This window comes from Symphalangus syndactylus, chromosome 20, assembly GCF_028878055.3.
Source record: "Symphalangus syndactylus isolate Jambi chromosome 20, NHGRI_mSymSyn1-v2.1_pri, whole genome shotgun sequence".
NCBI classification, from domain to species: Eukaryota; Metazoa; Chordata; class Mammalia; order Primates; family Hylobatidae; genus Symphalangus; species Symphalangus syndactylus.
This window is the reverse complement of record NC_072442.2, coordinates 45,172,271-45,193,398: the sequence shown is the minus strand read 5'-3', so window position 1 is coordinate 45,193,398 and position 21,128 is coordinate 45,172,271. Positions and strand designations below refer to the sequence as shown.

Genomic DNA, 21,128 nt, shown 5'->3' with positions numbered 1-21,128 from the left:
TTGGGTGAATACCATCATTTTTTCTGATACAGTTAGTGCCTATTTTAGCCTTGTCTTGGTACTTCACAATAACTGTAAAAAGCAAAGAATTGGACAAAGGTCTGCAGATGTTTCCAATACCTTGACCCCTTAAACGAAAGCTGACATTTAATTGTTGTTTCTAGCATTTTTTTCATGCCGTTTACATTGAAATACCTTTTCGAATGTGCTTCTGGGAAGATGAGACATTATGTATGTTGGTTTCTCCCCCTACATGCACTAATGGTTCTTTACTGTTAACTTATTGCTAGGCCTGTTTCATTCTAACATCTTAGCATTTTTGTTAGACTACATGTTGAAATGCATCACTCAGTCTGTGCTTGAGCTCATTTTATTTTTCTGTTTAATCAACTTAATTTCTTGTTTTACTAACCTCACTGTTTTTTCAGTTTAATATTGGCTGCATGCTAGTTAAATATTTATATTATATATAATTATTATTATTTTTTTAAACCAATCAAGTCTAGCCCGGATTTTGCTCTGATTGTTTTTTCATTTCTAGTGGTGGGGCAGTCTTACACTTACAACTTACTTTGTATCATGAAAGCCTGACACATAAACAAAACAACTAAACACAATGTAGATTTTCTTAAAAAAAAAAAAAAAAATCTTAAAGTGGTGCTGTTTAGGTGGTGGATATGACTGTATAAGTACCTTGATTTTATGCTTTTTAGTGTTATTTTAAAACTTCATAAATGTATTCTTCCCCTTTTCCCTTTCCCCCTTTTCTCCATTTTAAAATGTTATATACAAAAGTTGCCCAGCACACCATCAGAAAGGACCCTTACCCCATATGTTCTTCCCATATAAAATACTAGCCAGCTTTTCTTTTTACATTAATGTCCCTCTTATTGGGCACATTTACCCTATTATTAGCACCTTTTTGCATGCATATATGTAGAAGTATCTCTTGCTCATCATCTGTTTAAATGTCTCTAGGAAGGGAAGAATATATTATTGGAATATTTTTGGTTTGTCTCTCTGTTCTGTCTGTCAGGATAATATTGGACACCGCTTACTCCAGAAACATGGGTGGAAGCTGGGCCAGGGATTGGGAAAATCTCTTCAGGGTAAGTGTTTACATTTACCAAAGAAAAAGGAAGAAAACCATTTCTGATGCAGATCTTGTACCTGAATATATTTGTTGTGTTTTTAAAAAAAGTACTTGGGTTTCTCCCCACTGCCTTTTTCCCTTTAGAATAGTCTATTTGTCCTATAACTGTATTTTAAGTCATTGTTAAGCCTCTATATTTGCTAGTAATTTGCAAGAGTAAGCTGCTGTGTCATCGAAACTTTCAAGTCAAACATACTGTGTGTGGCTCAGCCTGTTTTAAATTTTTTTTTTGGTGGAGGTGATGGGTGGGTGGAGTAAAACAAATGCAAAATATCAGAGTATGCTTTCTTTGTGCTATTTAGTAATGTATTGTGGCTTCAATGTTATAAAGAGAATCATTCAGTAGCAGAATTTAATTTTTATCCTTTTAAATTCTCCCTGAAGCTGGTGATTGCCCTGGCTCTTTTGCTCTGCAATAAGAAATTTATGTAGTGGTAGAGAAGAAAAATTAACCTCCATGAAACATAAAATGAAAGCAGAGGTTTTTGAGGGCTCTCTGAGCAGAGAGGTTATTTCTCAGGTTCCTATCAAGGTCTGGAAAATGTATGGCTTAAAGTTTCCATTGCATTTGTTACTCTGTTTATACCAGTCATTTGTATTAAAAACAAAATACTAATATTTCAGCCTCTGAGTTCTCCCTAGTTGGAAACCAACCAACTGCGTTCACTTTTTAGCTTTCTCAGATTCAAGAGCTAATGTTTGTTCTTTGCAGATGTGATGTGAATGCTACCTCAGAAATTATGGGAATTGGCCAGGTGCGGTGGCTCACGCCTGTAATCCCAGCACTTTGGGAGGCCGATGTGGGTGGATCACAAGGTCAGGAGTTCAAGACCAGCCTGGCCAACATGGTGAAACCCCATCTCTACTAAAAATACAGAAATTAGCCAGGCGTGGTGACACATGCCTGTAGTCTCAGCTTGGGAGGCTGAGGCAGAGAATTGTTTGAACCTGGAAGGCGGAGGTTGCAGTGAGCCAAGATCACACCACTGCACTCCAGCGTGGGCAGCAGAGTGAGACTCCATCTCAAAAAAAAGAAATTATGGGAATCATTGTGCCTCTACATCTGGTCATGCGGGAGCTTATTGTATAATAGGCATCTTTGGGGAGACGTGTGCTATTGTTGACTAATTCTTTGAATTTTGGAATTCAAAAAATTCTTTGATTTTCAGTTTGAATGCCAAAGTCTGATCAATTCAAGTGTGTTGAGAGGAACACAAGGACAGGTGTAGTGGCTCATGTCTGTAATCCCAGCAGTTTGGGAGGTTGAGGCAGGAGGACTGTTTAAGGCCGGGTGTTCAAAACCAGCCTGGGTGAGATAGCAAGACCCCGTCTTGATTTTTTAAAAAAGAAAAAATTAATTAATTAATTAAAAAGAGAGCAACCAGGAGGACAGGGCTTGAAATAGGATGTTTCAGTTATTTATTTATTTATATTTTGAAATGGAGTCTCGCTGTGTCGCCCAGGCTAGAGTGCAGTGGCGCGATCTCGGCTCATTGCCAGCTCTGCCTCCCGGGTTCGTGCCATTCTCCTGCCTCAGCCTCCCAAGTAGCTGGGACTACAGGCGCCCACCACCACGCCCGGCTAATTATTTGTATTTTTATAGAGACAGGGTTTCACCGTGTTAGCCAGGATGGTCTCGATCTCCTGATCTCGTGATCCGCCCGCCTCAGACTCCAAAAGTGCTGGGATTATAGGTGTGAGCCACCACGCCCGGCCAGGATGTTTCAGTTATTAAAACCTTTAATTTTAAAATTCTATTTCTACAAATTCTATTGACTGGTGATACATGGGAGATGCTAAATAAATATGTTTTAATGAAATATTTATTACTAAGTGTTAACCTATTCTTCTGGAGAAATAGATTTAATTACCTTTAAACTTGTTTTCCAGCGGCACAGAACTCTTTGCAAACAATACAAAGAATACTCTGATTAAGAGCAATTCGTATGGGATAGACCACAGATTTTAGAAGAGCCCAGGAGAGGAAGATAACCAGGACTGAAATAGAGATGGCTTTTTGATAGAATTTGTCCCAGTGGTTTGCATAGTTTTAAGTGTTGGGTTGACTTGAATGGAGGTGATTGTTTTAGAAGAAGGTCAGAAGACTAGATTTGCTTTTCTCTCCAATTTGAAATACCTCTTCTATTCGAGGATGCCCAGGAACATTGTTGATTGTTACTCTCTTTGTTCAGGCACACAAGGTGGGGCTGTTTCATAGTGGCTAGCACATCTGTTTGACTCCCAGAATTTTTTATGTTAAGCATCAGAGACTTTAAAGTACAACTAGAACCTGCAAAGAGAAAGGAGGGAGAAGAGATAGATAATGTGTTTAAGAAAGGATAGGTAAATGGCTATTCACCTACTTTGGATGATCCAAAGTTATTTTCAATTTTTATTTTTAAGGAGATTTTAGGCAGGGTGCTGTGGCTTATGCCTGTAATCGCAGCACTTTGGGAGGCTGAGGCAGGAGGATCGGCTGAGCCCAGGAGTTTGAGACCAGCCTAGGCAACATAGACCCCATCTCTATCTCCCCCTACACCCCACCCCCCAAAAATTAGTTGGGCTTGGTAGTCCATGCCTGTGGTCCCAGTTAAGAGGTTTGAGGTAGGAGGATTGCCTGAGCCCGGAAGGTTGAGGCTGCAGTGACCCTTGATTGCACCACTACACTCTAGCCTGGGTGACAGAGTGAGACTGTCTCACAAAAAAAAGAAAAAAAGCAGTTTGGAATTTTGGTTCCCTTTAAACTTTGAGCTTCTTGAAAAGAGGAATTAGGTTTTATCCATATTTTACCTCCATGGTAACAAGTATATATAGTAAGTACTCAATAACTCATACATCTATTCATTTAAAAATTCAAGGGAAATTTAAAGCTCATTTGAAGCTTTTTTTCCTTTTTAATTGTTAAAAAATGGATAACATAGCCGGGTGCAGTGGCTAGCGCCTGAAATCCCAGCACTTTGGGAAGCTGAGGCAGAAGGATTACTTGAGGCCACGAGTTGAGACCAGCGTGGGCAATATAGCAAGACCCCCATCTCTACAAAAAGAAAAAATTAATTGGCTGGGCTTAGTGGCACACACCTATAGTCCCAGCTACTAGGGAGGCTGAGGTGGGAGGATCACTTGAGCCCAGGAGTTGAAGGATGCAGTGAACTATGATTGGGCCATTGCACTCCAGCCTAGGTGACAGAGCGAGACCCTCTGTTTAAAATAAATAAATAAAATAAAATTCACCCTTTCCAAAACACATAACATAAAATTTAGCATCTTAATCACTTTTAAGTGTACAGTTGTGTATGTGAAGTATATTTACATTGTTGGTGCAAAGTCCATGTGTTTTAAATGATTAGTATCTTATTCTCCAAAAAGAATGGAGCCTTATTGTTTCCAACATTAAGAATTGAGTTTGTTTCATAACTGACGGTTTACCTCCTAGTGTCAGATTCAGCAGTGTACATGCAGGCATTGGGCTGGTTTCTCTCACATACCTCTTTCTGTAGTACCCACATAATTTAACCTAGAATATGTCCACATTTATTGCATATTGAGGCAATTTATGACAGATTTCTTTGGCCATACTAAACCTTTGATATAAATAACCACTCAAGAAAGCCCTGTCACTCTAATGTAAACAGTAATGCCTCCTTGGTATACTATAGACTAGGCATCGCATGTCACTTCTGGGCTTATGCTTTTGTAAGTTCTTCACATTGACTAGTTCATTGTCAGCTTTCCTTTTTATTTGAGTTTAGGACTCTTAACATATCTCACATGCAACCATCCACTAAAATTTTAAGCCTGGTCCTTTTGGGCTTTTTTGTCAAAGGTTTAAAAATTATTTTGACCCATGCAAGGCTTTTGCCAACAAAAGTTGCAGTTCTTGGTGCTCCAGTGCTGATGTCTTGTTACTGAATAGATTGGAGAATAAGGCATGCAGACTCTGGAATGAAGTTATCTGTGGCAGGATATTAAATTGTACTTTGTAAACTGAGTTTATTTTTGTACTCATATTTTCTTATTCACATTTCATTCTCCCTTGATATTTGTTAAAATATTTCAGAAATTTTTAAAAAGTTATTATATATGGCAGATAATTGTTAGTATTAAAAAATAAAAGACCTGAAGAAAAGATAATGTTGACAAGATATCTGAAGGAAACAACACAAAAAAAGCACTACTGATGAGAAATATTATGAACAATTATTTATCATAGAAACAGATGGTATGTTTGTTTTTTTTTTTTTTTTGAGACGGAGTCTGGCTCTGTCGCCCAGGCTGGAGTGCAGTGGCGCGCTCTCGGCTCACTGCAAGCTCCGCCTCCCGGGTTCACGCCATTCTCTTGCCTCAGCCTCCCGAGTAGCTGGGACTACAGGCGCCCACCAACACGCCCGGCTAATTTTTTGTATTTTTAGTAGAGACGGGGTTTCACCGTGTTAGACAAGATGGTCTCGATCTCCTGACCTCGTGATCCGCCCGCCTCGGCCTCCCAAAGTGCTGGGATTACAGGCTTGAGCCACCGCGCCTGGCCAACAGAGGGTATGTTTAATTCAGAATAAAGCAAGAGTGAATGATAGTTGTATTTTGTAGCATTTAGACTGGATTCAGTTCTGGAAATTGTTTTATAACCTTTTGTGAGCTTTGAAATGGAATGTAGTTCAAAATTTTTATTTTTCTGTGAAATACATTTAGTCAGTAGGTGTAGCCCAGAAATGGTGCCTGAAGGTTCTTTGTTACATTGTGTAAGTGCTATTTGATGATTTAGCTGATTCTTTGGTGACAGACAAAAGTTTAGCTCCTAGGAAAAATGAATGGGGTCTGATATTATTTGCTATCTCACCCTGTTTAGAAGGTTCAATGAGTACATTTAGACAACCAACACATATTTACTGACCTAACACTACATTCTTGTTATACCAGCAGTAAATACCCTAAGACATGGAGAGTAGATAAGACATGGTTCCTGACTTTCAGGTTTATTTCCCAGTCCCTCAAGTCTTGCTTTTTTTTTTTTTTTAACTGCTGTAGACCTTTGAAGTTTCCTTGAAGCCAAGGATGATGTTTTCTACTTTTGTGCACTCCTTTCATACTTAAATTAGGTATGTGATCAGTCTGAATATTTAATTAAAAAATTGTTTCAACCTCCTTGTGAGTAGGGAGTCTCACTAATTTTTGTGTAAAAGTACTTGGTGCAGAGTGTAATGGCAGTTTGTTAACATTTGGAAATAAAAGATCTGGGTTTGAGTTTGGCACTACCATTTCCTATAAGTAAAGGGACAAGGTACCATTACTGAATTATTTTCCTCAGCAATAAATGGATATTAAAATCTCTGCTTGTCTTCTTAAAGAGTAGTTATGAAAACAAAGTAAGTGAACTCACATTATACAGACTATAAAAATGCCATATATGCTTATTATTAAAACCTATTGTATAGTACATAGTTATTTTAACTGAATTAGAGATAATCCATCCTTAGGGCTTCCAAGATTAACAACAGTAATAGTTAATATGCTTTATATGTGATAGATGTTGGACTTCAGGATCTGTGCTTTTGATGTTAGATGTGTTTTAGAGCCCCTAAATCCCTAATTTTGGTGTCTGTTTCACTAATTCTGAGCTCACTAGTCATCTCTACTGCTCAGTCTAACTTCTGAAAAATCTAACATCTAGAAAGCGCGTCAGGCACTCAGTCGTGGCATTGGAACAATTGAATAACAACCCAGAATTTTAAAAGTTGGGTCCCCATTGTCGTTCCTTACCCTACATAGATTCCAGGTGAATGAGAGGTTTAAATGTAAAAAATGAAATCATGAAATTATTAGGATGAACAATGGTAGAATTATTACCTTAAAATAATATTTGAATAAGAAAAGCTTTTCTGAGCATAATCCAAAACTTAGAAGCCATTAAGAAAAGGATAAGGCCAGGCACAGTGACTTAAGCACCTGTAATCCCAGGACTTTGGGAAGCCAAGGTGGAAAGATCACTTGAGGCCAAGGGTTCAAGACCAGCTTGGGCAACAACAAGACCCAGTTTCTACAAAAAATTTAAAAACTAGATTAGCCGGGCATGGTGGCGTGCATCTGTATTCCTAGCTATTTGGAAGGCTGAGGCGAGAGGATCCCTTGACTCCAGGAGTTCGAAGTTGCAGTGAGCTGTGATTGTGCCACTGTACTCCAGCCTGGGCAACAGAGCAAGCCTGTCTCAAAAAAGGAAAGGATAAGTTTAGCTATATTTCATCATAAACGAAGTCAACAAACAGACTAGGGAAAATATCTGTAATAGCTCATTATAGGCAAAGAACAACTTTCCTTCAGGTGTTTATCAGCTTGAGAAAGACCAAAGTTAGCCTGGTAAGATTATGGGAAAATAGGTACTTACATCACAGCCATGAGAATATCAACTAGTGAAAACATTACAGGGAACAACTTGGATTACTTAAAAATTAAAATGGATGTGTTCTAGAATCCAGCTTTTTTTTTTTTTCCTTTGAGACAGAGTCTTGCTTTGTTGCCCAGGCTGGAGTACAGTGGCATAATCATCATAGCTCACTGCAGCCTTGATCTCCTGGGTTCAAGTGATCCTCCTGCCTTAGACCCATGAGTAGTGGGGACTACAGGCGCATGCCACCATGCCTTTTTTTTTTTTTTGAAAGGGAGTCTCTCTCCGTCACCCAGGCTGGCTGGAGTGCAGTGGCACAATCTCAGCCCACTGCAAGCTCCACCTCCCGGGTTCACGCCATTCTCCTGCCTCAGCCTCCCGAGTAGCTGGGACTTCAGGCGCCTACCACCACGTCCGGCTAATTTTTTGTATTTTTTTTTTTTTTTAGTAGAGACGGGGTTTCAGCGTGTTAGCCAGGATGGTCTCCATCTCCTGACCTCATGATCTGCCCACCTCGGCCTCCCAAAGTGCTGGGATTACAGGCATGAGCCCCTGTGCCCGGCCCACGCCTGACTAATTTTTGAGAAATTTCTTGTAGAGACCAGGTCTCACTATGTTGCCCAGGCTGGTCTCGAACTCCTGGGCTCATGCAGTCCTCCCACCTTGGACTCCCACAGTGCTGGGATTATAGGTGTGATCCACTATGCCTGGCTTTTTCATGCAATTAACAAAATTTTTAGGATATAAAATTCTTAAGCACATCTTCCTGGTTACTAAATAATTAATATGATTGTTAACACACAGTTGCTTCCTGTGTAATAACATGTACATTCCATTTGTTGATACTGAAGCAGCTTTTTCAAAGTTTTGCTTGTTTTATTTGGAATGTATCTCCAGATATCTCATACATCGTTTTAAGAACATTGTATTAATGGCCGGGCACGGTGGCTCACGCTTGTAATCCCAGCACTTTGGGAGGCCGAGGCGGGCGGATCACGAGGTCAGGAGATCGAGACCATGGTGAAATCCCGTCTCTACTAAAAATACAAAAAAAAAAAAATTAGCCGGGTGTGGTGGCAGGCGCCTGTAGTCCCAGCTACTCAGAGAGGCTGAGGCAGGAGAATGGCGTGAACCTGGGAGGTGGAGCTTGCAGTGAGCCGAGATTGCGCCACTGCACTCCAGCCTGGGCGACAGAGCGAGACTCCGTCTCAAAAAAAAAAAAAAAAAATTGTATTAAGTTTTGGGATTGAAATAAATAAATGTAAACATCTTACTTTATAAAATCATTAGCGAAAAAATATGTTGAGAGAGATGAACATTCTCTGTAGCTTGTATAGTAAAACTGAGGCATTTTATTGTGAAATATTAAAATGATGCATTCTGTGGGCATACAGGAGTGTGCCTGTATATATATGTTTGTATTTACTTGACCATAAAGATAAAAATTTTTGTAAAGATAGACTCTCTGAAGGGAAACTGCGTTGCATTTTACTGTATTTTTAAAATTTGGACCGGTTGCAGTGGCTCACATCTGTAATCCCAGCACTTTGGGAGGCCGAGGCGGGCGGATCACCTAAGGTCAGTAGTTCAAGACCAGCCTGGCCAACATGGTGAAACCCCTTCTCTACTAAAAATATAAAAATTAGCTGGGTGTGGTGGCGTGTGCCTGTAATCCCAGCTACTCAGGAGGCTGAGACAGGAGAATCACTTGAACCCAGCAGTAGAGGTTGTAGTGAGCTAAGATTGCACCACTGCACTCCATCCTGGGCAACAGAGCGAGACTGTGTCTCCAAAAAAAAAATTGTTCTGTACTTGTATTACTATTCAAAAAATATAATTGTTTGAGAAAAGACCTAAAGAAGGCAGAATGAAAACAGAGTAGAGTTGGGGGTATTTCTTTGGTTTTATTTATGTATACCTCCTTCCCAGTCTTGTTTCAGTTAGGAAATTAATGGTGAATACAGTGTAGGGTAAGGCCTGCGTTACATAAGTCTCAACTGTGTTTAGACTACATTTTATGACTAAAGGAAAATTAGACTTTTTTTTTTCCATTGGAGATCAGGTCTTTCTATGTTGTACAGGCTGGTCTCAAACTCCGGACCTCATGCAGTCTTCCCACCTTGGCCTTACAAAGTGCTAGGATTACAGGCTGAAAACTAGATTTGAATTCAAAAGAATAGAATAGAAACATGTAATGTTACAATTTAGGCTTTATTGTTAAATTAGAATATGAATTAATATTGCACTAACTTCTGGCCTGGTGTGGTGGCTCATGCCTATGATCCCAACACTTTGGGAGGCTGAGGCAGGAGGGTAGCTTGAGGCCAGGAATTTGAGACCAACCTAGACAATATAACAAGACCTCGTCTTAACAGAAATAGAAAAATTAACCAGGTGTGATGGCACACACCTGTAGTCCTAGCTACTTGGGAGGCTGAGGCAAGAGAATTGCTTGAGCCCTAGTGTTGGAGGTTATAGTGAGCTGTGATGTGCCACTGCACTTCCTACACTCTAGCCTGGGCAACATAGCTAGACCTATCTCTATAAATAAATAAGCAAGACCTGTCTCAATCAATCACTATAAATATTTTACTAATTTCTTAAGAAAAATCATTTTTTGTCTGGGCGCCATGGCTCACTCCTGTAATCCCAGCACTTCGGGAGGCTGAGGCAGGTGGATCACCTAAGTTCAGGAGTTCGAGACCAGCCTGGCTAACATGGCGAAACCCCGCCTCTACTAAAAATACAAAATTAGCAGGGCATGGTGGCGGGTGCCTGTAATCCCAGCTACTCGGGAGGCTGAGGCAGGAGAATTGCTTGAACCCAGGAGGCGGAGGTTGCAGTGAGCTGAGTTCATGCCATTGCACTCCAGCCTGGGTGACGAGAGCGAAACTCTGTCAACAAAAATCATTTTTTGAGAAAATGTTTTCATTAATATTATAGTGACATAGATACATTTTTCTGAATAGTCTTTACAGAAGCTAAGTTGTCTTTCTATCTTACTTTCCCTTTTCAATTCATGTTTTCCTTTATAAAAAGGAAATAATGCTTAATATTTATTATGTGCCAAATTTTGATCTAGAGTCCGGATGTTTTGCACCGTCTCATTTAGTGAAATAGATATTAGTATGCTCATTTTATTTAATTTTTTTAATTTTTTTTTTTTTTTTTGAGATGGAGTTTCACTCTTGTTGCCCAGGCTATAGTGCAATGGCACGATCTTGGCTCACCGCAACCTCTGCCTCCTGGTTCAAGTGATTCTCCTGCCTCAGCCTTTTGAGTAGCTGGGATTACAGGCATGCGCCACCACTCCCGGCTAATCTTGTATTTTTAGTAGAGATGGGGTTTCTCCATGTTGGTCAGGCTGGTCTCGAACTCCCGAACTCAGGTGATCTGCCCACCTCGGCCTCCCACAGTGCTGGGATTACAGGCGTGAGCCACCACACCCGGCCACTCATTTTATGAGTGGAAAGTTTTGGAAAGATGATACAGCTACTAAGTATCTGCCATTCAAATATAAGCCTGACTTTGAAATCAATATTTATACCTTTTCCCTTCTTAGGAAAAGCTGATACTGAAAATAAGAATAGGTTGGTGGGGGAATAGCAAATATGTAGCTCCCCCAAATCACAAATCAAGGTATGGATTGTCAGAAAAGCTTAGTTATACACAGAGCTGGTGTATTTGAAGAAGCATGTAGCTATAATCTCCATTTCCTGCCAATTAAATGGGTCTTGGAGTCTTCATACAGTTGCCAAAGGCAACCATAATTTTAGTTATTCACAATCCACATTTAATAAAATAAAATATAGAGCCTGTACAGCCTTTGACCTTTCTAATGGAATAAATATAAACTATAGAGAAGAGGCCCAGATAATAAACAAGATTAGCCAGAATTGGCAGTCTAAGGTAAGAGGTTAGGTTTTAGGGATAAAACAGAAAAGGAAAGGACCAGATGTGGTGTCTCACCCCTGCAGTCCCAGCACTGTGGGAGACCAAAGCAGGAGGATTGCTTGAGGCCAGGAGTTCAAGACTAGCCTGGGGAACATAGCGAGACCCTGTCTCTACAAAAATTAAAATAAATATAAAGATGAAAGGGATCGCAGGAGAGGAGACTGAATGAGAATGGTAAACTTGCATGCTGTATAGAAAGGGACTACTTGTTTCTCAGTACGGAGATCATCACATTTAAAGGATAAATGAAAAGACCTTAAATGTGAGTTAAGTCATGGCAAAATAACAATCAGAAAAGAAGTTGCAGTTCCAGTGGCATGTGCCTGTAGTCCTAGCTACTCAAAAGGTTAAGGCAGAAGGATCAGTTGAGCCTGGGAGTTCAAGTCCGGCCTGGGCAACATAGTGAGACCCCTTCTAAAAATTAGGCAAGTTAGTGCACACTTATATTCCTAGCTACTTGGGAGGCTGAGGTGGGAGGATTGTTTGAATCTAGGATTTGAAGGTTACAGTGAGCTATGATTGTGCCACTGCACTCCAACCTGGGCAACAGAGCAAGACCTTTTCTCTGAATAATAATAAAATGCTGTAAGGGTTCAAAAGAAGAATAACTAGGGGTGACTTCACTAAGTACTGAGGAGGGAGGAATAGATATTACCAAAGACAGGAGATACTGATGTATACAAGGTAATTGCAGTTGACAAAGAGCAGGCGTGGCTAATTGGAGCAGATTATGTCCATGGTGTAGTGGATTTTATGCATTTTTTAACAGAAGAAACCACCTCAATTTTTTTTTTTTTAATGTTAAACTTCAGTGTATGAAAGAGGGGGCAACCCACCAGTTGTTTTGATTGAAGCAGAGTTCTAAGTCTCCAGGAACAGTTTAAAAACTGTAACTAGGCTGGGCACGATGCTCATGCCTGTAAACCCCAACACTTTGGGGGGCTGAGGTGGAAACATCTCTTGAACTCAGGAGTTTGAGACCAGCCTGGGCAACATAGTGAGACCCTGTCTCTACCAAAAAAAAAAAAAATTAACCTGGCATGGTGATGTGCACCCTTAGTCCCAGCTACTTGGCGGTTTAGGTGGAAGGATCACTAGAGGCCATGAAGTTGAGGCTGCAGGGAGCCGTGTCATTGCCAGTGTACTCCAGCCTGGATGACAGAGTGAGAGCATATCTCAAAAAGCACACACACACACACACACACACACACCCCTATAACTAGAAGGGAGAAATGGGAAATATTAATATAGGCACAAATCTCATATATGCTAAGCACTTAACAAATATCTCATTTAAATCTTATAATAAGCCCCTGAGAGAATTACTGTTGTCCCATTTTGTGGAAGAAACTGAGTCTTAGAGAAGTCTAATATGTTGCCCAAGGATAAGCAACCAGTAAACTATAGAATCAGGATTCAGATCTCAGTACTTCTGCCTCCAAAGCTCATGCCACACTGAATGTGGAAGGCTTTAATGCTCCTCCAATCTGGAATTGTATTTTGTAAGCCAAAGACACCTCGATCAGAGCAGAGGTATAGACTTGTAGCAAGAAGAGATACTGAAGGCCGGGTGTGGTGGCTCACGCTTGTAATCCTTGCACTTTGGCAGGCCAATGTGGGTGGATGCTTGAGCTCAGGAGTTTGAGACCAGCCTGGGCAACATGGCAAAACCCCATCTCTACTTAAAATGCAAAGAAAAAATTAGCTGGGCGTGATGGCGTGCGCCTGTAGTCCCAGCCACCTGGGAGAATGAGGTGGGAGGATCGCATGAGCCCAGAAGGTCAACGAGGTTGCAGTGAGCTGAGATCATGCCACTGCACTCCAGCCTGAGTGACAAAGTGAGACCCTATCTCAAAAAAAAAAAAAAAGAGAGATATATTGAAGTTAAGTTAAAACTCACTATACAGTTGAGAAATTTATTTTTGGGATTCCAAAATGTTTTAATGATAGGACTGAAACACAAACCCAAATTCTTTGATTTGCCATTGAAATCTCTTCATTACCCCAGCCAGGCATTGGTGGTGGAAATAAAATAATAGTCTGGTCAAAGTATGTCTGAGGATGGAGATGGAAAACCATTTAGAAAGTTGTCTGGGTATGAGTATAGATAAGGACTTGAAAGAGTAATAGCAGTGGAAATGGAAAGGAAGGAATAACTACGAAGGCTGATAAAACAGGTCAACTATGAAGACAGTATATAGTCAGTTTATGCATATGTTTGACTAGCAAGCCCGTATTCACTAGATTTAGTGTTAGTCTTTTATAATAGCCATCATTTATTAAGTGTTTACTGAGTGCTTGGACATGGATTTTCTAACTTAAATCCTCTTTGAGGTAGATACTCCCATTTTACAGGTGAGAAAATTGACATTCTGAGCAATACTTTGCCCAAGATCTTTTTTCTTTTTTTCTTTTTTTTTTTTTTTTTTGAGACGGAGTGTTGCTCTGTCACCCAGGCTGGAGTGCAGTGGTGCAATCTCGGCTCACTGCAACCTCCACCTCCCTGGTTCAAGCAATTCCCCTGCCTCAGCCTCCCAAGTAGGTGAGATTATAGGTGCATGCCACCATACCTGGCTAATTTTCCTGTGTTTTTATTAGAGACGGGGTTTCACTATGTTGGCCAGACTGGTCTCGAAGTCCTGACCTCGGGCAATCCGCCCACATCTGCCTCCCAAAGTGCTGGGATTACAGGCGTGAGCCACCACGCTCAGCCTGCCCAAGATCTTACAGCAAATAAGTGGTAGAATCTTGGTGCCAAAACCTATGCTTTTAACCAATGTGCTGTAATGTACCTAAACTGTAGGTGCTAGCTTACTTCTCTATCCTGGAGAGATATGATGGTGGTGAGAAATACCAGTGCCACTGAATTGAAATATACAGTAGTTATTCAGGCCAGAAAAAGTGGAGATAATTCTGAATGTGATATATTCTCGTAGGGCACTTGAAGTGGTCATATATATTCTTCATGATGAGTATAAATTCACTAGAAACTTAAGGCTAAAGTTGAGTGGTAAGAACTTTTGCCAAATATTTAGGGATGGAAATTGGTGTCCAGGGAAAAAGAAAATACTGTAACTTATGTCTCATACTATAATTTCCTCCCTGATTTCTTCTACTTTCTATTTCTCTTCTGTGGCATTTTAAATATTCAATCTTGTATAATTTTTGTTGATGTGTCTCTTTTACCTAATTCAGTAGACTGTAAATTCCTAAAGGATAGTAATTACTGTGCATTTATGTATTCTCTATTGTTGTTTTTCTGTTTTGTATTCTGCATATGTTTATTGCATGCTTAAAATGTGCCAGATCTGGGTTGGGTGTGGTCACGCACAACTGTAATCACAGCTCTTTGGGAGGCCGAGGCAGGTGGATCACTTGAGCTAGGAGTTCAAGACCAGCCTGGCCAACATGGCAAAACCCTCTCTACCAAAATATACAAAAATTAGCCAGGCATGTTGGCGCACGCCTGTAATCCCAGCTACTTGGAAGGCTGAGGTATGAGAATAGCTCGAACTCAGGAGGCGGAGGTTACAGTGAACTGCCTGGGCAACAGAGTAAGACTCTGTCTCCAAAAAAAAGAGAAAAAGAATGTGCCAGATCTGTACTAAGTCTTTAAGAGTGAATAAGATAGAACCTCTGCCCTCCAGAGGTTTATTTCTAATAGGGAAACAAATAATGTAACAAATTTAATACGGTATAATGACTGTTTTAATTGTGAAGTTAAAGGTACAGTGGAGGCTTAATAGAGAATTGAGCAATTTAACTTATAATTTCAAATTTTTTTTTAATAATTAACAAGTGAAAAGTCTCAGATTGTGAGAATAAAGAAGCAATCAACTATTTTCTATCTGTGCATCTATACTTGCTGATAGATACATGGAGTACAGGTGTCTGTGAGTTAGTGGAATCTCTTTATTCTTCCATGAGAAGCATTGGTACTTTAAAGTGGAATGAAATCTGAAAATGATAAGAACATAAAGTAAAAAGTGTTTTATAATAAACATATTTTGTTAAAATCTTTCAAAAGTTCATTTAAAATTTACCACCAAAATTCAAAACAGTGGCACTTAAACACTCGGAAAAGAGAACAAAGTGTAATATATTTTTATGTAGTATAATATCTTTTCAAATGTAGTTTATTAGTTTTAAATCCAGTATTTCCTTTCTCACTAAATCTTCCCAAACCAGTAGATAGAACTCCCACTTGGTTTTCTTGTAACTCCCATTTGGTTCAAAAGGAGGGAGCAAAGAATGTAGACCTGAAGTAGGAGTTGAGGCCTGATGATATAGCATACGTAGTTGAAGTTGAGTAAGTGTGAGACAATAGCAAGTGGTGTGAGTTTTGCTGTGTTTAGAGAAGCTAATTGTTGCCACCTAAGATTATAATCTCAGTGTTGCTGGATCTTCTAAAATTGTTAAAAGAAGCCAGGAATTCAGATTTCTTTTCTGTGAAATGTTCCAATTGATAAATGTTGGCTTGAAGTCTAAAATAGTGAAAATAAACAAAACATATACCAGGCTGTATTTGAACCACAAGTTACCACTTTGTGGGCTCATCTGAAATTTCACCTGGGTTCAATTCTAGCTCTGCAGCTAGTAAGCACTGTGACCTTGCTATACCCTCCATATAGCCATATTTTTACAAGATTTGGGGGTGTCAAGAATTAAATATGGTATATATGTTTTATATACCTATATATTTCTCATTTTTCTCTCCAGTACATAGAATGAGACATGATGCCACTTAAAAGATTGAGAAACTTAAATGTTTATCTGAGGTGAAACTGCTAAGGATAGGAGCTACCTTTACTGCACAAATCTTCTAACTTCTACCCCATTGCTTTTTCCGTTGTTAGTCTTATGGCTTTCAGCAGAATCACCTTGGGTTCTTGTTAAAAATGTAGATTCAGGCTGGGCGCAGTGGCTCACGCCTGTAATCCCAGCACTTTGGGAGGCTGAGGCGGGTGGATCACCTGAGGTCAGGAGCTCGAGACTAGCCTCAAGGTGGAGAAACCCCGTCTCTACTAAAAATACAAAATTAGCCGGGCGTTGTGGTGCATGCCTGTAATCCCAGCTACTCAGGAGGCTGAGGCAGGAGAATTGCTTGAACCTGGGAGGCAGAGGTTGCGGTGAGCCAAGATCCCACCATTGCACTCCAGCCTGGGCAACAAGAGTGAAACTCCGTCTCAGGAAAAAAAAAAAAAAAAAAATGCAGATTCTGAGGCTGCGTGCAGGGGCTCACGCCTGTAACCCCAGCACTTTGGGAGGCTGAGGTGGGAAGATCGCTTGAGTTCAGAGTTCAAGACCAGCCTGGGCCACATAGCAAGAGTTTGTCTCTACTGAAAAAGAAAACAAACAAGCAAAAAATTTAATGTCGATTCTGACCAGCATAAATCAGCAGGTCTGGGGTAGGGTTCAGGAAATGATATTTTATTTTATTTATTTATTTTTTGGAGACAGGGTTTCGCTCTTGTTGCCCAGGCTGGAGTGCAGTGGTCCGATCTTGGCTCACTGCAACCTTCACCTCCCGGGTTCAAGCGATTCTCTTGCGTCAGCCTGCTGAGTAGCTGGGATTACAGGCATGTGCTACCATGCCTGGCTAATTTTTGTATTTTTTAGTAGAGACAGGGTTTTACCATGTTGGCCAGGCTAGTCTCAAACTCCTAACCTCAGGTCATCCACCCGCCTCAACCTCCCAAAGTGCTGGGATTATAGGCGTGAGCCACCACGCCTAGCCCAGGAAATGATCTTTTAAATACCCCCTTGCCCTATTTTTTAATGCAAATAGAATGGACCAGGGCTAGAAAAACATTCTTTTGGACCATATGAATAACAGGCTTCTAAGAAAATTACCTTCATTATAGTAAGTAGGGTGGACAGTTTTTTTTTAATTTATCCAAAATGTATTGGTTACACCAAAGTAGTATAGTGCTGTTTATTTTTTTTTTATAGTCTTAGCCTTAGCCTGATTTACATTGTTTCCTACCTTATTATTCATAGACTTTTGGGCCTAGGTTAGTTTGCCTTATTAAAATGACACTGGGTTAGTAGGATACTTAGGCAAGAGAGTAGAGTATCCATGAAGCTTCTTAGGTGAGCAAAAGGGTATATAGTGATAGTGGTTTGTTTCTTCTTTTTTTTTTTTTTTTTGGCTCATGTGATCCTCCCACCTCAGCATCCTGTGTACCTGGGCATATAGGCATTTGCCACCATGCCTGGCCAATTTTTAAATTTTTTTCATAGAGACAGGGTCTCCCTATGTTGCCTAGATTGGTCTGGAACTCCAGGGCTCAAGCTATCATCCTGCCTCAGCCTCCCAAAGTGCTGGGATTATAGGCGTGAGCCACCATACCCAGCCTGTAATACTTTGATTATTGATCATAGATAATAATTTTCTCCATCTGTAAATGGGGTTGTTTCATTACCATCAAATTGTATGTAAAACATTTGGAAATTATCACAGATTCTGTTTTAGAGTATCTTTCATTTTAAGGTATTTACTTTCAAAAATGCCAAATTTAAATTAGCCGGGCTTGGTGGTGGGCTCCTGTAATCCCAGCTACTCAGGAGGCTGAGACAGGAGAATCGCTTGAACCCAGGAGGCAGAGGTTACAGTGAGCTGAGATCACGCCACTATACTCCAGCTGGGGCAACAGAGTGAGTGAGACCCTGTCTCACAAACACACACCCCCAAAATGTCAAATTTGGAAATAAAAGGAAGACTAATTTCTTTATTTTCTGAACCCTTGAGAATTCTGTATAGTGATTTAAAGTTTACAAAATATCTTCCACTTGTTGTCTCTTTTGGTCTGTATGCCAGTCCTAAAAAGGGGGATGGGGTTAGGTGTGGTGTGATGGCTTATGCCTGTAGCCCTAGCTACTTGGAAGGTTAAGGCAGGAGGATTGCTTGAGCCCAGGGGTTTGAGGCTGCAAGTGAGCTATGATTGTGTGACTGCACTCTAATCTCCAGTCTGAGCCATACAGCTAGAACCTGTCTGTTTAAAAAAAAAAAAAAAGGTGGTGATAATATTTTCATTTTGCAGAGGAGGCTGCTGAGACTCAGGCTCTGCTTGCCAAAAATCACACAAGTGTTTAGCTATTATCTCTTATTAGAGAGCTAAGTTTTGCAGCCCAGTCTTTTTTAGGGATTGCCTAGAAAAATATAGGAAGAAGTTTATTGGCTGGGTGCGGTCGCTCACACCTGTAATCCCAGCACTTTGGGAGGCTGAGGTGGGCAGATCACGAGGTCAGGAATTCAAGACCAGCCTGGCCAATATAGTGAAACTCTGTCTCTACTAAAAATACAAAAATTAGCCAGGCATGGTGGCACGTGCCTGTAGTCCCAGCTATTCAGGAGGCTGACTGAGGCAGGAGAATTGCTTGAACCCAGGAGGTAGAGATTGCAGTGAGCCAAGAATGTGCCACTGTACTGCAGCTTGGGCAACAGAGTGAGACTTTGTCTCAAAAAAAAAATTTTTTTATTAAACATGAAATGGAGGCCAGGTGCAGTGGATCACACCTGTAATCCCAGCACTTTGGGAGGCCAAGGCAGGCAGATCACTTGAGGTCAGGAGTTCGAGACCAGCTTGGCCAACATGGTGAAACCCTGTCTCTACTAAAACGCAAAGAAATTAGCTGGGCATGGTGACGCATGCCTGTATTCCCAGCTACTCAGGAGACTGAGGCAGGAGAGTCACTCGAACCTGCGAGGCAGAGGTTGCAGTGAGCCAAGATTGTGACACTGCGCTCCAGCCTGGGTGACAGAGTGAGACTCAGTCTTTAAGGAAAAAAAAAGATGAAATGGAGGAGTTGCAGTGAAAAGTTAAATGAGGCTGGAAAGTTTTTTGGGGTAATGGAGTGATCCTGGAATAGTAAAATTTTCAGTGTAGCTATGGAAAAACAATAGTAAGTTTAAGAAGACATTTGATTGTTGGCTTATTATAGTATCACAAGACTGGCCGCTGTCTACATAATTCCCCCAGATATTTTCTCCTCATATTTTCCACTCTTCAAACTTTAGAATTGTGAAGTGAACCTTATAGACTTGTCTAACTCCTTTATTTTTAAGACAGAGAGTCTCACTCTGTCACCCAGGCTGGAGTGCAGTGGCGTGAACTCGGCTACACTGCAAGCTCCGCCTCTCGGGTTCACACCATTCTGCTGTCTCAGCCTCCCGAGTAGCTGGGACTACAGGCGCCCGCCACACGCCTGGCTAATTTTTTGTATTTTTAGTAGAGATGGGGTTTCACCGTGTTAGCCAGGATAGTCTCGATCTCCTGACCTCGTGATCCGCCCGCCTCGGCCTCCCAAAGTGCTGGGATTACAGGTGTGAGCCACCGCGCCCGGCCTTTAACTCCTCTATTTTTGGATCACGAAACTAATATAGGTGGCATGGTGACTCACACCTGTAATCCCAGCACTTTGTGAGGTTGAGGCAGAAGGATAACTCGAGGCTAGGAGTTTGAAACCAGCCTGGGCAACATAGTGAGATGCCATCGCTACAAAATTTTTTTTTTTTTTTAATTAGCCACACGTGGTGAGTGCCTGTAGTCCTAGCTACTTAGAAGGCTGAGGTGGGAGGATCACTTCAGCCCAGGAGTTCAGTGTTACAGTAAGCTATGATGACTTCACTGCACTCCATCCTGCCTGGGCAACAGGGTGAGATTCTGTCTCTAAAAATAAAAAGAAATTAATAGCTAATAATGGGTCACATGCCCCATTAGTGACAGAACTGTAATTCAGATCCCCCGAGTTTCATGTTGCCACTCTTTACAAGTATATTTTTTCTTTTGGAATTCATTAATCAAGAAATACTCATATAGGCTGGGCACAGTGGCTCATGCCTGTAATCCCAGCACTTTGGGAGTATGAGGTGGGTGGATCACCTGAAGTCAGAAGTTCGAGGCCAGCCTGGCCAACATGGTGAAACCCCATCTCTACTAAAAATACAAAAAATTAGCCAGGCATGGTGTCGGGCACCTGTAATCCCAGTTACTCAGGAGGCTTGAGGCAGGAGAACTGCTTGAACCTAGGAAGTGAAGGTTGCAGTGAGCCGAGATCGCGCCATTGTACTCCAGCCTAGGCAACAAGAGTGAAACTCCGTCTTAGGGAAAAAAAAAAAAAAGAAATACATAGATTGGAGCTCACTGGTAATTTTTGGTCTACCTACATGTATGTAGGAGTGTACTGGGTACTTGAAGGAAGCAATTAATTTTTACTTTGACCTGTTTTTTAAAAAGAGGAAAAATGTTTTCAGAATTTCTAATAGACCACTTACCCTAAACCTAATTTCCTGGAAAACACCATTATTATGAGGGCTGACTTGAGGTTTTCCTTCACTGAAACTGGTTATGGCAACTTTCCAATTCAGTTTTTTAAAAGTTTGTCAATATATATTGAATGTAAGTTCTTTAGTATTTTTTTCTTAAACATTTGATGCTTCCTTCTCCTTGACTCCTGAGTGATAACAAAAAATGAAATTGAACAAGCCTTAAGCCTCTAATGACCAGTAATGTAAAACTCAAATATTTCATTATAAAAGTTTACATATTTTTTGATATATGGAGACCTTTCTAATATAGTGATATGTTCTACTTGATAGAATAATTCCTTCATTATGAGAGTTAAATCATTAGTATCTTGTGA

The 21,128-nt window shown here is 40.6% G+C and overlaps 1 protein-coding gene across 5 annotated transcripts in view; it reads left to right on the top strand.

The window, feature by feature from the left end:
- Positions 1–21,128, top strand: part of GPATCH8 (G-patch domain containing 8) — a 109,000-nt gene that overhangs the window by 38,315 nt on the left and 49,557 nt on the right. For 4 of the 5 annotated variants that reach the window (XM_055256217.2, XM_063629156.1, XM_055256218.2 and 1 more), the window contains one exon: positions 1,037–1,109. The exons of the other annotated variant lie outside the window; for it this stretch is intronic. In XM_055256217.2, coding sequence (XP_055112192.2) covers positions 1,037–1,109 — 73 coding nt within the window. The remainder of the gene's footprint in view (positions 1–1,036; positions 1,110–21,128) is intronic. 5 annotated transcript variants of the gene reach the window in all.